Source organism: Pristiophorus japonicus, chromosome 8, assembly GCF_044704955.1.
Source record: "Pristiophorus japonicus isolate sPriJap1 chromosome 8, sPriJap1.hap1, whole genome shotgun sequence".
Classification (NCBI taxonomy): domain Eukaryota; kingdom Metazoa; phylum Chordata; class Chondrichthyes; family Pristiophoridae; genus Pristiophorus; species Pristiophorus japonicus.
In genome coordinates, this window is record NC_091984.1 from 206426503 (window position 1) to 206443495 (window position 16993).

Consider the following 16993-nt stretch of genomic DNA (forward strand, 5'->3'; position numbering starts at 1 on the left):
TCCTCCCCATCTCTAACCTCCTCCAACCCTTCACTTCCACCCCATTCATCTGACTCTGGCCTCTTTCTCTTCACCCCACCATTTACAGCCATGTTGTCAGCCGCCTAGGCCCCATGCTTTGAAATTCCCTCAAGACTACTCTGCCTCTCCACCTCCCACTTTGCCTTTAAGAGCCTTCTTAAAAACCACTTCTTCCGCCAACCCTATGGTAACTTCTAATATCACGTTCTTTGCCTCAGAATTCATTTTTCTTTTAAGCATCTGAAGTGCCTTAGGCATTATTTCGATGTTAAAAGGTGCTATATAAATGCAAGTTGCTGTCATCAAATCACTGTTATTTTCAGCTACAATCACAAGGCACCATTTGTTCATTTATGATTTGCCATTTGTATTGTCAAGCCACAGTCCCTTTATCTGGAATATTTTCTGATTTTGCTTATTTTTCCCCCCAACTTCAATTGTTTTTTTAAATAAATTTTAAATTTGCGATCAAGAATAAAAGGGAACACAAATATGAACTAATTAAACTAGCCCAGTGCTCAGAATTGAAACACTGAGCACTATAATTAAAGTGCTTTGTCACACCACTGATTATAGACTTTATCCCATTGGATAGTAGGACTCAAGAAATATTGGGTCCCAAGTAGGTCCCTTAATGAGGTGACCCAATTTATAATCTCGAGCCATCTCTATGAGCAAAGCAATAAAATAGAATTGGTAAAGTCTAAATAATCATTCACCTGATCAAAGCACCAATATCTATACAGCATTCACATTCACTGTACCTTGCTACTTGTAGCACTGTAGAACTTGTATCTATTGTGCTGTGAACCATTTTCTTTCACATACACGTACCACTATAGCAGAGAAGCCAGTATGAGTAGACAGTTGATATTCAGCTATATAACATCTCATTTTGGTAAGGCACCAGTGAACAAGTAGCATAGGCCTCCTGTATAAATGTTTGACATCCTCCTTTGAATACATGCACCAACCTGCTGTACAAATAGTGTACATCTTCTGCATGATGCACAGCAAAATATGTTGTTCAAGTCTTGATAAAAATAGAATCTTGATAAAATTGCATGGCAAAAACAATTCAGTTATCAGTGTTTTACTGCTCAATTATGCTTTGTGAACACCACCAATTTCACATGGTCTCCAAATGAGTGGCTGTGTTGCTCCAGATAATACCAAACAGGTCAGTTCCTCCCTCCTCCCTTTCAGAAATCCTCACACAGTAAAAAAAAAAAAAATCGTGTTATGGTTTTAAGGAGTAAAAAGAACAAACTTGCATTTATATAGTGCATTTCACAATTTCAGTGATAAATGAAATGTTTTGGCCATGCAATTTATCAAGATTCTATTTTTAATCAAGACTTGAACACACTGTGCTGTGCATCATGTACAGCAGGTTGGTCTCAAAGTGCATTATAGCCAATGAAGTATTTTAGAAGTCACCATTATTGTAATGTAGGAAATGTGGCAGTCAATTTGCACACAGCAAGGCTCCCACAAATAGCAATGTGATAATAGCCAGATAATCTGTTTTACTGATGGTGATTGAGGGATAAATATTGGCCAGGACACCGGGGAGAATATCCCTGCTCTTCTTCAAATAGTGCCATGGAATCTTTTACGTTCACCCAAGTGGGCAGATAGGACCTCAGTTTAACGTCTCATCCAAAAGATGGATCCTCTGACAATGCAGCACTCCATTCATTACTGCACTGAAGTGTCAGCCTAGATTATGTGCTCAAGTCTCTGGCGTGTAACTTGAATCCACAACCTTCTGATTCAGAGGCAAGAGTGCTACCGCTGATCCAAGGCAGAAAGGTTCATTTTTGCAAGTAGGAAAAGGCCCTTCTCCCCAGTTGGCAACATCTATCCAGCACCAAAAGGTTTTGATAAAACTGATGTGTATGCATTAATATACTACACTCAGGATACTATGGATTTTAGTCTGTGCTGCAATTCCAAGTTCCTGATCTGGGTCAAGCAGCGAAGGGGGAGGGGGGGAGAAGGAAGGCATAAAAGCAAATAATTGTCAATACCTTATCTGGGGGTGGGAGAGGGCAAAAGATCATCTTGCATAGCTCTTGTACACCTCCCAGCATCTGGGTCAAAATCAGCACAGACTACACCTAGGAGTAGCTGGAAAATGCTCCCGATATCAGGTACCTACATGTCACCTATCAAGAAACCTGCGCAGCAATGTTGGCACCAACACTGCAGTCACAATTACCTGAATAGAAATCACCCATTGTACTATTAATCATGGTATGGTCATGAAAAAGGACTGTTGTTTCTTCCGGCAATAGTAAATTAAAAAATCCAATACCTACCCAGAGACAACCCATGGTTCTGCATGCTGATCAGAGATGTTGAATAAGCGCCCACCTAAATTTTCGACATCCTCTAGTCGACCCTCACCTGCCAAAAGGTACCCATAAACGTCCATTCCTAAAGAAGGAGAAAAGTTTGAAAGCAGAATTTACAAATGTTGTACTGAAACTTATACACATTGTGAACATTAACAGTCAATATTTTTATTTCTGCTTAAACAATGTTTATGTTTAGGACAAAACTGCTGCCGACGAACCAGAAGCATTCTGCACGTGTGCTCCCGGTTTGTCACATGAGCAGCCTCGTTAAAAAATTTTTTTTTAAAGCCTGGAAGGAAGCAGGCTGGTTAAAAAGCACAGAAGGGAATGGACTCGTGAGAAAAAGCCGGGACAGGAATGGGCTCGTTAACATATTAGTTTTTTAAAAAACAGGAACATCATGCTTCCGGTTGTTGGAATGCGCGGTATGCTTCTGAGCAGCTTTCAGTTAGTTGGCAACAGTCACTCATTATAGTTAAGAAATGTACTCAGTTGAAGAAGTCAATTTTACTCTCATCATGGCTTCAAACACTTTGAACAGCCCAAACCTTCAGGAGTCCTCTTTAAAGGAAAATTAGAATTAGAATTAGAATTATTGAGTGAATGGATAAGCATGCAGTATCTCAAACAACTGGAAATTACAAGTGTATTGGCATCTATTTGTATGTTACTTACCCTTAATTATATATGGATCCAGCATCTGAGCCTGCTCAAACTTTAAAATGGCATTTTTGTTGTCACCCACTCTAAAATACAAGTCTGCGAGGCTTCCCATTAAATCCACATTATCCCGCAATAATGACTTCTTCTCGAGGGAGCTGTGGACATAAAACAGGTGTAAATGTACTGACTATTAATTAATAGTGCAGGGATTGGAAAGCTACCACTTTAAAAAAAATTCTTGCCAACTTTCCTCCCCTGGTGTTGACTCCTTACTGAGATATGGTTCAATGGGTGCATTGCTCATGTGGCCACACACACACACACACAAAATCTGTTACGCCCTCCAAAAAAACTTGAACGATATACATGATTAAAAATAATAAAGCACAATTAAGCTTTATAGGAGAATATGGCTCATGGATTACAACTGTACTTGGGCTTAGGCACACTCAAGAGCACAAAATTAAATGGAATAAATTGGGACATTTCTCCAAAAGCTTATACCTTCATAATGAAACTTTTGTCCTTTTTCATCCAGTCCAGGACCTAATCTTAATTAATTACAAATAAAAACTGAAGGATCATGAAGCTTTAAAGAGGAATAATCAATCTCAAAGGAGGTGTAAATATCTTTTATTGAGATTGTTGAATAATGAACACATCCATATCAGTATTCAGGACTGAGGAGGATGCCAGTTAGCTCTTGCATGCAAGCAGATTGCCTGTTTTTCAGTTTACAAGCTGACACCACCTGGTCTCCAGAAATTATGCAGAAAAAAAAAACTTTAAATACTTTTTTTTTTAAAAAAGGAGGTACTGGACATTTCAAATAATTTCCCCTTTAAGTAGAGGCATACATGAAACACCAACCAAAAGAATAATGTTTTATTACACAAACACGGGGACAGTCATTCCCTCTCCCGCGCAGTATGCAACATCTCCTTACCAGATGGTGTTGATTGCTCTGGTATTGTCACCAGTGTGAACAAAAGCATATGCCTTGATCCAAACAGATAGCCAGTCCAGATTCGGAATACTCTGAATTACATTCATAGTCAGAGATGCTACCTCTGCACCCTTCACTGAAAGAGACAGCAGACCTGGAGAAAAGAACAGACATAAATAGTTGAATTATGGTTTGAAAAATTACAAACCAGTTGGATAGGGTATTCTTGCAGAATCATTTGAATACGGCACTCCTTGGTTTTCATCTTTTTGCATGTTTACATGCACGTTAGTGGATTTTTCTACACTGATCTTAAAGATGATCCTATATCTCTGCTAATATCAAGATGGAATATAGGCTTCGATTGGTATCGGTGTTGATGCTGAATTACACTTAAATCTCATTCAGCTTCCTCTTTAGGAGAAAAATATTCACCTCGATTAAACTAAGTATTTGTGCATCTTCAATGTAACAAGTCATATTTTACAGTTAAGTAAGTTACTTCTTTAGTGTGCTTCTATTGAGAGGGGGACTTGGACTTCAAACTAATCTTAAAGATCTGAAGGTTTCCTAAACTAATGTTAATTGAATGGCCTACTTTCCAGACCACATGGAAATTATATGGAGGAGAAAATAGTTCTCTTCAGTTAGATGTTAGCTCTTTGCCTTGGTAAATCAAATTGAATTTATTTTGGGACAAACAAGTAACAGAAGTGACTGAATAGATTAATGGGAATGAGAAGAAAGCTCAACTGTATTTGGACAGCAATTCTACAAAACCTTTATCTGCCCAGTCATGAAACAGTCTAGACCAATCTGCAGAGAAAACCATATATTCTACGGTCATGCAGACCAATAAAGTGGACTTGGATGGCCTACTTCATGCCAGAATGCATCCCTTAAAACAACAGCTGTCAATCATCTCCAAAGATCATAAACCAATCAATGGCATAAGATCTAGTGCCCAAAACACCCACCCACCCATGCTTCTGCGAGAAACAGAAGAGCTGCTAAAGCTGCACCTGAGCATTCAGCATTAGTCAGAATAAGAGAATTATCTAACCAAGTTTCCTTGCAGCAAAAAGATCAGCATTATAATCTTGAAAGAACCAATTGAAAACTCCCAATTTCTAGAAGATGGATTGCCATGGCAAGAGTCTATAAAGCTAGTGTGAACCTCATCATTACAGTGGATGTGCACTTCCCTCACTATTCCATCTCCATCACACTGGCTTCCATCCTAAACTCTCTTCTCCCACTAGTTCTCTGCCTCCAATTCTCTCTAGCTTGTCATTTGTACCAATAAACAAAAACTACAAAAATAACCTACCTAGTATTGCATCCAAAGCCAGAGGACACTGTCGTAATACTTCCTTATAGCTGGTTACTGCTGACCTTTCCTGCCCTGCTTTCTTATACAGGTTTGCCAACATCATATTAATCTATATTATGGAAACAAAAGAGAGTCAATAACACAAAAAAACCCAGCTAAAATCAAGCAAAGGAGGCATAGTAGCATATTTCTAGAGTGGGGAGGTAAGAGTTTACTCGTGTGGTCCACCACTGTGCTGAGCTGCCAAGGGCTGTGCAGACAGGCTGAGTGGAGGCCTGAAGCTTCACAAGAGGAAAGCTGCAGGACAGTTGTCACAAGGTTGCTCGTGTGCTCCTAGCACTCCACTCTAGAATACACCAGAAATTGCTGGCAAGTTGTCTGCCTGTGCTCTCAGTTGGTGTGTGGCCGGTGGAAATTAGAAAGGAGAATGAAGAAAAACAGAGAAAAAGGAAAAATATGTTTACCCTACAGAAAAGTGAAGACTCTCTTTAAATGATAAAAAAAAAGAGTACAAATGTTGTAAAAATTCTGTAACAACTTGTATTTATATAGCATCTTTAACATAGTAAAACATCCCAAGGACCTTCACAGGAATATTAGAAGAAAAAACATTGACACTGAACTACCCAAGGAGAAATTAGGGCAGGTGACCAAAAGCTTAGTCAAAGAGGTAGGTCTTAAGGAGCGTCATAAAGAAGGACAGAAAGGTATAAAGGCAGAGGAGGTTTAAGTAGGGAATTCCAGAGCTTGGGGCCAAGACAGCTGAAGGCACGGCCGCCATTGGAGGAGTGATTAAAATCAGGGGTGTTAAAGAGGCCAGAATTAGAGGAGCGCAGAGATCTCGGTGGGTTGTAGGGCTGGAGGAGATTAGAGATAGGGAGGGTGAGGCCAAGGAGGGATTTGAAAACACGGATGAGGATTTTGAAATTGAGGCGTTGCTTAACCAGGAGCCAATGTAGGTCAGTGAGCACAGGGATGATAGGTGAACAGGACTTGATGCGAGTTCGGACACTGGCAGTCAAGGTTTAGATGACCTCAAGTTTACGTAGAGTAGAACGTGGGAGGCCAGCATTGGAATAGTCAAGTCGAGAGGTAACAAATACATGGATGAGGGTTTCAGCAGCGAATGAGCTGAGGCAAGAGCGGAAACGGGCGATGTTACGGAGGTGGAAATAGGAGGTCCAAGTTATGCCGTGGATGTGTGGTCGGAAGCTCATTTGAGGGTCAAATATCACACCAAGGTTTCGAACTGTGTGGTTCAGCCTCAGACAATTGCTGGGGAGAGGGATGGAGTCAGTGGCTAGTGAACAATTTGTTCGGTTTTCCCAATATTTAATTGGAGAAAATTCATTGCTCATCCAGAACTGGAAGTCGGACAAGCAATTTGACAATTTAGAGACCATGGAGGGGTTGAGAGAAGTAGTAGCGAGGTAGAGCCGAGTGTCGTCAGTGTACATGAGGAAAATGACTCTGTGTTTTCGGATTATGTCGCCAAGGGTCAGCATGTAGATGAGAAATAGGATGGGACCAAGGATAGATCCTTAGAGATCACCAGAGATAACAATGTGGGAGAGGGAAGATAAGATAAATGAGTCAATATCAAATTCATGTTAAAATCTAATCAGGATGTCAAATCAACCTAGTTTCTGAGCTTTAACATTTTTTTTTAAATTGAAACCAAAAATAAAAAGATACAAAATCAATTTTTTTTTAAAATTGTTCACCAGCCACAGTAACTGCAGTTCAGAACTAATTATTTAAAGCTCTCTGAAATGTTTCAACATAAAGTATTACATAAACATCAGATCAGCCATGATTTTATTAAATTGGCGGAGCAGGCTCGAGGGGCCAAATGGTCTACACCTGCTCCTATTTCTTATAAACATTTCAATTTAGAAACCACATTTGAAGAAAGTTAAAGGCAGGTCAACAGCAAGTGGTGAATAAGGAAGGTTGTTATTTGCTTGAACAAAATCATAACATTCTACTCAATTCGTACAAAGTACTTAAAAAAAAAAGGTTGATCAACATTTACCTTTGGAGTGCGCTGCCTGGTGGGTATAGTGTCCAGTATTGCAACTGCATCCCTTTCTTGACGCAGCATTGTATAGCATTCAGCCATTTTATATTTAACTTCTATCTCTGATGGCAGACACTAGAACAAACAAAATAAATTGTTACAGTTCCACCCTGAATTTTACAATTTGCATGGTCACCTGCTGCTACATAGCTCAAGCCTCATGAGAATCACTCCGTTGCAACTCAATGTATAGTTTTTAAAACATTTCTTCGTACCTGGGATGTGGGTGTCGCTGGCAATGCCAACACTTATTGCCCATCCCCAATTGCTCTTGAGAAGGTGGTGGTGAGCCACCTTCTTGAACCGCTGCAGTCCATGTGGTGAAGGTACTCCCACAGTGCTGTTAGGTAGGGAGTTCCAGGATTTTGATCCAGCGACGATGAAGGAACGGCAATATATATTTCCAAGTCAGGATGGTGTGCGACTTGGAAGGGAACTTAGAGGTGGGGGTGTTCCCATGCACTTGCTGCCCTTGTCCTTCTAGGTGGTAGAGGTTGCGGGTTTGGGAGGTGCTGTTGAAGAAGCCTTGGTGAGTTGCTGCAGTGCATCTTGTAGATGGTACACACTGCAGCCACGGTGCACCAGTGGTGGAGGGAGTGAATGTTAAAGGTGGTGGATGGGTTGTCAATCAAGTGGGCTGCTTTGTCCTGGATGGTGTCAAGTGTTTTGAGTGTTGCTGGAGCTGCACTCATCCAGGCAAGTGGGGAGTATTCTATCACACTCCTGACAGTGCCTTGGAAAAGCTTACTTTTCCTTCATTGTGCTGCGTACTTTGCCTCTTTGACAATTTTCTCAATTAACAAGTTGGGAACAGCAGAGAACATTGTAGCTGCATTCAATACAAGTTCTCAAATCGATAAATATTTTACACATTCAGCGCAGTATGCATTGTCAGAACATGTTTCTGCACGTATTCGTATCCGACAACTTTGCAGCTGTATACTTATAAAAGGGCCAAGGATTTCTGCTTCTGTCTTAGCCAGCTTTCAACTTTCTGCCCAATAAAATGAATAAATGGAAAATTGAGAGTTGATGACCGAGAGCAGAAGTGGAAACCCCAGGCATCTTTACATTAAATTACATATCAAAACATAATCTTGCGTTTACAGAGTAGAGCAGCAGCATGCCCTTCTGTAGACCTTTGTACTCTATGGTGGCAATTGTGTAAAGGCATTTAAAGAGGAAAAGCTACTCCTGGTGATGATAGCCCAATTTAGCCTATATTGGCAAATTATTTCTTCACATCTACTGAAACTAACGTGCGCACACACGTAAAAGAAAACATTAATAAAACAAAGACTGTATTAAGTTACATGCTCATGGAAGTGGTGGAAAATATAAAATGAAATGTGAAACAAGCTGCTGAACTGAGGTGCAAATAAGTCAAAGTAAAATGTTTGGAAAAAAAAAAGCTACCAACTTCTGAAAGGTTTCTGGCTCTCTGTTGACATCCCTACAAAGTAAACAGAACAGACCCATTAGGATATGTCGCAGGATGTTTATAAAGACAGACAATCTAAATATGACAACTGCGCCGTTGAATCTTGCCAGCAATATCAATGAATAAATGACGATTCTACCAAAATGTTTTACACTTCATAAAATTAATCATAACTATTATTTTCTTTGCCTGTCCAACTGCATCCAAGTATTTCACCCTACTTCAAAAGATGAAATAGTTCTATTTAACAGTGATTCAACTCACTTGCTGCTTTAGTGGGCAACGGCACCATGTGGTGCATCATTAAACTATACAGACTGCAAAGTATCAGATTGGGTTACCCAATCTCAGCCAGGCTAATAACAGAGATGCTGCAGATGGCCTCAGCACATCTTAACCAAGAAGAAAAAACAAAATATTCAGCGGGGCTCCCACTCATGATAGCTATCCAGTGACCCCTGGTGGAAAGTGTGTGTACATCAACGTCAGGGTAGAACAAAATCAAGCTTGGCTGCAATACCCTGCAGTTAAATTGATACTTGCAGTATAGGCTCACAAATGAAGAATGGTCACTTGGATGAGGTAACGCAGGTCTTCTAGCAAAATTAAGCATCAACAAGAGAAATGGGCATTGGCAGGGGGGAGAGAGACCAAAAGAATGAAGCGGTTTTCTCTCATTACTGAATAGCACAGGAATCAAAGCAAGTGGGCATCCATTCTGGGCACCCAAATATGTAGGCAAATATATTTATGGGAACTCTCCTTAAAATTCATACATTATAAGTGACATAGTATGTTACTCCACTAATACATGGGCATGGTAGTGTAGTGGTTATGGTACTGTACTCAAAACCCAGCAAATTCAATAAATCGGGCAATTTGTGGGTTGCCACCAAAAACAGAAAATGACCATGAAAGCAGTCAGATAATTCTAAAAACCCAACCGGTTCACTAATGTGCTTTGGGGAAAGGAGCCTGCCACTCCTACTGGTCTGTCATGCATGGGTCTAGTCTCTCACTACGTGACTGACTCAATGCCCTCTGAGGAGGCAGTCCACGACCACCATGTCAGGACAACAAAGGATGAGGATAAATGCAGATTTACTCACCGGGAAAAAAAAGTGTTTAAAAACTGGACTGTACCATGGAGCAGAATGTGGTTTTGCACCTACAGTTCCCTACACAATTTACAGATTTCAGCCAGCAAGAAGGGAGATATCAAATCATCCTTGCCCACTCAAGCACTGCCTAGATTAAAGAGAAGCACTTCTCAATGCATTGATCAGGGTTTATTGACCTAACGAGGAAGGTTTTTTTTCATCCAAAGCTATCAAAATGTGCAAACTTTTAAAAGTTTGTCTCTGTAGTTTTCCCACACATCAATATTACTTACAATGGTTCATAAATAGGCCACATGTAGTCTAATAAATAGTAGAATGGTTAGGAACGCGCAGAATCCTCCAGATCAGCAATGTAAAACGTTAACATGCAAGTATGTGAATCACATATAGATTTATAGTTTCAGAATGTTATTAAATTTTCATTAAGAATCCAAAGCTCAATCAACTGAATTTCTCAGAGCAGCAATTAGTGTAATTTTGACAAGATAATGCAAATAAAAAGATGCACTAAACTCTTTTGATAAGCAATACTATAAAACTGTTAATGAATAAGAAGGCCTTCCTTTGATAAAAAGTCTCAAATGTTTTCTGTTAAACAGGACAGCTTGGTTGACTCGATTGGTCAGCTAGTTAAAGCAATGAGGAGCCAAGCCAAGCAGATCAACAAGGTACCAGATTAGATTCCTGGTCTATGATGAATTAGCTCATCTTAACTAGAACATTTATAGAGATATTACGGGCCCAAGTTTCGACCGACCCATAGAACAGCGCACCTCCGAGGGGTCCGCCAACTTTTTAGAATGAAAAGCACGCCTGATATTTATCTCGGTATTCTCCACCATGATCAGGCCTGCTTTAGACTCGGCGCAGCGCAGCACAAGCTGTGGGGGGCGGAGCCAGGTCCCGGCACTGAAAATAGTGCCGGGACTTCGGCACATGCGCGCTAGAGTCTTCGTCTTGAGCTTCAGCTCCGGCTCTCCCCCTCCGCCCTGGACACGCTCTCTCTCTCTCTCTCTCTCTCTCTCTCTCCCCCCCCCCGGTTCAGGTCCGCTCCAGCTCTCTCCTCCTCCTCCCCGCCCGAAGTCTTCAGCCTGGCTTCCTCTCGTCAGCCTGGCCCACTCAGCCTCCCACACACCCTCACCGCCCCCAGCTCTCTCCTCTCCTTTCTCCCCTCTCTCCTCTCTCCTCTCCTTTCTCCCCTCTCTCCTCTCTCCTCTCCTTTCTCCCCTCTCTCCTCTCTCCTCTCCTTTCTCCCCTCTCTCCTCTCTCCTCTCCTTTCTCCCCTCTCTCCTCTCTCCTCTCCTTTCTCCCCTCTCTCCTCTCTCCTCTCCTTTCTCCCCTCTCTCCTCTCTCCTCTCCTTTCTCCCCTCTCTCCTCTCCTTTCTCCCCTCTCTCCTCTCCTTTCTCCCCTCTCTCCTCTCCTTTCTCCCCTCTCTCCTCTCCTTTCTCCCCTCTCTCCTCTCCTTTCTCCCCTCTCTCCTCTCCTTTCTCCCCTCTCTCCTCTCCTTTCTCCCCTCTCTCCTCTCCTTTCTCCCCTCTCTCCTCTCCTTTCTCCCCTCTCTCCTCTCCTTTCTCCCCTCTCTCCTCTCCTTTCTCCCCTCTCTCCTCTCCTTTCTCCCCTCTCTCCTCTCCTTTCTCCCCTCTCTCCTCTCCTTTCTCCCCTCTCTCCTCTCCTTTCTCCCCTCTCTCCTCTCCTTTCTCCCCTCTCTCCTCTCCTTTCTCCCCTCTCTCCTCTCCTTTCTCCCCTCTCTCCTCTCCTTTCTCCCCTCTCTCCTCTCCTTTCTCCCCTCTCTCCTCTCCTTTCTCCCCTCTCTCCTCTCCTTTCTCCCCTCTCTCCTCTCCTTCTCCCTCTCTCCTCTCCTTTCTCCCCTCTCTCCTCTCCTTTCTCCCCTCTCTCCTCTCCTTTCTCCCCTCTCTCCTCTCCTTTCTCCCCTCCCTCCCCTCTCCTCCTTTCTCCCCTCTCTCCTCTCCTTTCTCCCCTCTCTCCTCTCCTTTCTCCCCTCTCTCCTCTCCTTTCTCCCCTCTCTCCTCTCCTTTCTCCCCTCTCTCCTCTCCTTTCTCCCCTCCTCTCTCCTCTCCTTTCTCCCCTCTCTCCTCTCCTTTCTCCCCTCTCTCCTCTCCTTTCTCCCCTCTCTCCTCTCCTTTCTCCCCTCTCTCCTCTCCTTTCTCCCCTCTCTCCTCTCCTTTCTCCCCTCTCTCCTCTCCTTTCTCCCCTCTCTCCTCTCCTTTCTCCCCTCTCTCCTCTCCTTTCTCCCCTCTCTCCTCTCCTTTCTCCCCTCTCTCCTCTCCTTTCTCCCCTCTCTCCTCTCCTTTCTCCCCTCTCTCCTCTCCTTTCTCCCCTCTCTCCTCTCCTTTCTCCCCTCTCTCCTCTCCTTTCTCCCCTCTCTCCTCTCCTTCTTTCTCCCCTCTCTCCTCTCCTTTCTCCCCTCTCTCCTCTCCTTTCTCCCCTCTCTCCTCTCCTTTCTCCCCTCTCTCCTCTCCTTTCTCCCCTCTCTCCTCTCCTTTCTCCCCTCTCTCCTCTCCTTTCTCCCCTCTCTCCTCTCCTTTCTCCCCTCTCTCCTCTCCTTTCTCCCCTCTCTCCTCTCCTTTCTCCCCTCTCTCCTCTCCTTTCTCCCCTCTCTCCTCTCCTTTCTCCCCTCTCTCCTCTCCTTTCTCCCCTCTCTCCTCTCCTTTCTCCCCTCTCTCCTCTCCTTTCTCCCCTCTCTCCTCTCCTTTCTCCCCTCTCTCCTCTCCTTTCTCCCCTCTCTCCTCTCCTTTCTCCCCTCTCTCCTCTCCTTTCTCCCCTCTCTCCTCTCCTTTCTCCCCTCTCTCCTCTCCTTTCTCCCCTCTCTCCTCTCCTTTCTCCCCTCTCTCCTCTCCTTTCTCCCCTCTCTCCTCTCCTTTCTCCCCTCTCTCCTCTCCTTTCTCCCCTCTCTCCTCTCCTTTCTCCCCTCTCTCCTCTCCTTTCTCCCCTCTCTCCTCTCCTTTCTCCCCTCTCTCCTCTCCTTTCTCCCCTCTCTCCTCTCCTTTCTCCCCTCTCTCCTCTCCTTTCTCCCCTCTCTCCTCTCCTTTCTCCCCTCTCTCCTCTCCTTTCTCCCCTCTCTCCTCTCCTTTCTCCCCTCTCTCCTCTCCTTTCTCCCCTCTCTCCTCTCCTTTCTCCCCTCTCTCCTCTCCTTTCTCCCCTCTCTCCTCTCCTTTCTCCCCTCTCTCCTCTCCTTTCTCCCCTCTCTCCTCTCCTTTCTCCCCTCTCTCCTCTCCTTTCTCCCCTCTCTCCTCTCCTTTCTCCCCTCTCTCCTCTCCTTTCTCCCCTCTCTCCTCTCCTTTCTCCCCTCTCTCCTCTCCTTTCTCCCCTCTCTCCTCTCCTTTCTCCCCTCTCTCCTCTCCTTTCTCCCCTCTCTCCTCTCCTTTCTCCCCTCTCTCCTCTCCTTTCTCCCCTCTCTCCTCTCCTTTCTCCCCTCTCTCCTCTCCTTTCTCCCCTCTCTCCTCTCCTTTCTCCCCTCTCTCCTCTCCTTTCTCCCCTCTCTCCTCTCCTTTCTCCCCTCTCTCCTCTCCTTTCTCCCCTCTCTCCTCTCCTTTCTCCCCTCTCTCCTCTCCTTTCTCCCCTCTCTCCTCTCCTTTCTCCCTCTCTCCTCTCCTTTCTCCCCTCTCTCCTCTCCTTTCTCCCCTCTCCTTTCTCCCCTCTCTCCTCTCCTTTCTCCCCTCTCTCCTCTCCTTTCTCCCCTCTCTCCTCTCCTTTCTCCCCTCTCTCCTCTCCTTTCTCCCCTCTCTCCTCTCTCCTCTCCTTTCTCCCCTCTCTCCTCTCCTTTCTCCCCTCTCTCCTCTCCTTTCTCCCCTCTCTCCTCTCCTTTCTCCCCTCTCTCCTCTCCTTTCTCCCCTCTCTCCTCTCCTTTCTCCCCTCTCTCCTCTCCTTTCTCCCCTCTCTCCTCTCCTTTCTCCCCTCTCTCCTCTCCTTTCTCCCCTCTCTCCTCTCCTTTCTCCCCTCTCTCCTCTCCTTTCTCCCCTCTCTCCTCTCCTTTCTCCCCTCTCTCCTCTCCTTTCTCCCCTCTCTCCTCTCCTTTCTCCCCTCTCTCCTCTCCTTTCTCCCCTCTCTCCTCTCCTTTCTCCCCTCTCTCCTCTCCTTTCCTCTCAGCGGATGAGCTGAGGCAGGGACAGAGCCAGATGATGTTACAGGGGTGGAAGTAGGTGGTCTTGTTGATGTGGTTGGATGCTCATCTCAGGGTCAAATATGACACCAAGGTGAGACTGAAGACAACGGATTTGTTCTTCCCAATATTTAGTTGGAGGAACTTTCGCTCAACCAGCATTGGATGTCGAGTAAGCCGTGTGACAAATCAGAGACAGTGGAGGGGCGAGAGAGGCGGTGGGGAGGTAGAACTGGGTGTTGTCAGCATGTGTGGAACTTGACATGTTTTCGGATGACGTTGCCGAGGGGCAGCATGTAGATGAGAAATAGGAGGGGGCTGTAGATGGATCCTTGAGGGACTCCAGAGGTACCCCTGAACTGGGCAAAGATTGGATGGGGGGTTGGGTGTGTTGTGACAGGGGAGGGAGGGAAGGAGGGAGAGAGTCAGGATTCCTGCTCTTAATCACAATCCGGTAACCGCTGCTAGAAATGTATCTGTGTGGATGTTAGGTGAGAAGATAGGCCTCAACGATGATGCAGCCTGCTGGCAAGTGGCATGCTGATAATTTCTATCTAGACTGACACAGGAACAAAAGTCATTGGGCTATTGCTGTCCATGGAGCTAAACTCCCCAGGTATTAGGAGAGTGAGAGGTTTGGAGAAGAGTGGAAAATGGCCTTGATGCTACATAACCTTGTGGTCCATATACTTGGGATCTAAACTCAAGCAGAATATAGCAAAAATCTCCAGTCTCTGCAAATACTCCCCTATAAACCATACTAGAGGGGACTGCAAATATGCAATAGCATATGAATATTGGGTATTAACAGTCAGTAAACTGGAAACAATATTAAGTTTACTGCTTACTGAATAAAAAGAACCACATAATGATGAGCTACTGAAATTTCTGCTAGGAAGTTGGAGTTATCTTAAAAATAAAGTCTCAATCCTCAAATGAGGCTCGGTCATCCTTAATGGTTTTAAAAATACTATGCTCTCCTCATACCATGAGCTATCCCTGACAATTAGTCAACAGGTTGGTACCAGTGTTCTGAAACCAGACAATAGAAGGCACCCAAATGGCCTTTAGTGACTCTCTCCAATTTCCCCTCCTCCCTCTTGGAGAAACACCAAATTTCCATCTTGCCCTCCCAACAGCAGCTAAGCTGAAACTGGAAGCTCACATGTAGAATTGTGGGCAAGCACTTATACTTATATACATTATCACCTCATAAGGCCTTAGCCTGCTGCACAACATGCTACCTCCCTGCCAATGCTTTTCTTATTTAAAAGTGTTGTCCAGTATGAAGAAAGCAATTTGATGCAATGGATCCACAGCAATGGTCAGCTTTAAACAAGCAAAACTATGCTCTATCTAGTACATATACACTATCTGACACTGGCAATGCCACCAATATAGCATTTTCAGCAGTTAAAACAAAATAATTATTGATTTTACATTTATGGCTTTTTCTTGCTTTTATGGTTGAGTTTTATTGTCAATAAGTTATTTGGATGAGGCAGGTCTCACAATCTAATGGAAACCTGATGCCAGGACATTCTAACTGTATTAACCATGCACTTTTTTTCTTTTTTTTTCTTCCCTTGTAATCCACTTGCCAATCACTGTACATCCTTTCTCAGCTGCAAAATTAGAACGATCTGGTTTTCTCATGACCATCAATACCACATTTTATCACCCAAAAAGGCACAGTTCAAGCAGAACCAGCTAGCCTCTGACCAGGGCCTCCAACAAATATGCATGGAGCTCATGGAGTGCTTCATCACTAAGATTGAAACCATCTCTGCAGCGGCCTCTGCTGCTTCTCCAACTTCCCGCTGCCCAAGCTAAACCTCGTCATGGCTGTCCCTTTGTTCCCATTCCCATTAAATTGCTAACCACTCAACTTCCCATCCTTGCCCCAATGCCAGCTGACATTGTAAATGATTCCCTCTCGTCAGGTATTGCACCCCTCCCTTTCAAAACTGCCTTCATCACCCCTTCAACTTTTCTGGCCTTGCGAAAAGCACCCTATCACCAATCTTCCTCTCCTTTCCAAAGTTCTTGAACGTGTTTTTGGCTTAGAAATCGGTACACATCTTTCCCACAACTCCATATTTGAATCTCTCCAATCAGGCTTCCAGCCCTGCCACAGCACTTAAACAGCCCTAACCAAAGTCACAAATTACATTCTCTGTGTCTATGACCATAGTGCATCATCCTCTTGTCAGCAGCCTCGTCAGCAAAAGCAGACATTGATGCGGAAATTCAACACCGCCTCCAGTGCAGCCTTTCGCCGCCTGAGGAAAAGAATGTTCGAAGACCAGGCCCTCAAATCTACCACCAAGCTCATGGTCTACAGGGCTGTAGTAATACCCGCCCTCCTGTATGGATCAAAGGCATGGACGATGTACAGAAGACACCTCACGTCGCTGGAGATATATCACCAACAATGTCTCCGCAAGATCCTGCAAATCCCCTGGGAGGACAGGCGTACCAACATCAGTGTCCTCGTCCAGGCTAAAATCCCCAGCATTGAAGCACTGACCACACTATCAGCTTCGCTGGGCAGGCCACATAGCTTGCATGCCAGACACAAGACTCCCCAAGCAAATGCTCTATGCGGAGCTCCTTCACAGCAAACGAACCAAAGGTGGGCAGCAGAAACGTTACAAGGACACCCTTAAAGCCTCCCTGGTAAAGTGCGACATCACCACTGACATTTGGAAGACCGCCCTAGGTGGAGAAAGTGCATCCAGGAGGGAGTTGAGCTCTTCGAATCTCAACGCCGAGAGTGTGAAGAGGTCAAGTGCAGGCAGCTGAAGGAGCGTGTGGCAAACCAGTCCTGCCCAACCCTTCCCTCGGCGAATGTCTGTCCCATCTGTGACAGTCTGTAGCTCTCGTATTGGACTGTTCAGCCAC

The 16993-nt window shown here is 44.5% G+C and overlaps 1 protein-coding gene across 2 annotated transcripts in view; it reads right to left on the minus strand.

Moving 5' to 3' along the window:
* anapc7 (anaphase promoting complex subunit 7) overlaps positions 1-16993 on the minus strand; it is a 54952-nt gene that overhangs the window by 13987 nt on the left and 23972 nt on the right. The window contains exons 4-9 of one of the 2 annotated variants that reach the window (XM_070887838.1): positions 8827-8859; positions 7362-7481; positions 5324-5435; positions 3994-4147; positions 3060-3202; positions 2346-2463 (exon numbers count right to left, since the gene is read on the minus strand). In XM_070887838.1, coding sequence (XP_070743939.1) covers positions 2346-2463; positions 3060-3202; positions 3994-4147; positions 5324-5435; positions 7362-7481; positions 8827-8859 — 680 coding nt within the window. The remainder of the gene's footprint in view (positions 1-2345; positions 2464-3059; positions 3203-3993; positions 4148-5323; positions 5436-7361; positions 7482-8826; positions 8860-16993) is intronic. The other variant, XM_070887839.1, reaches the window with a different exon arrangement.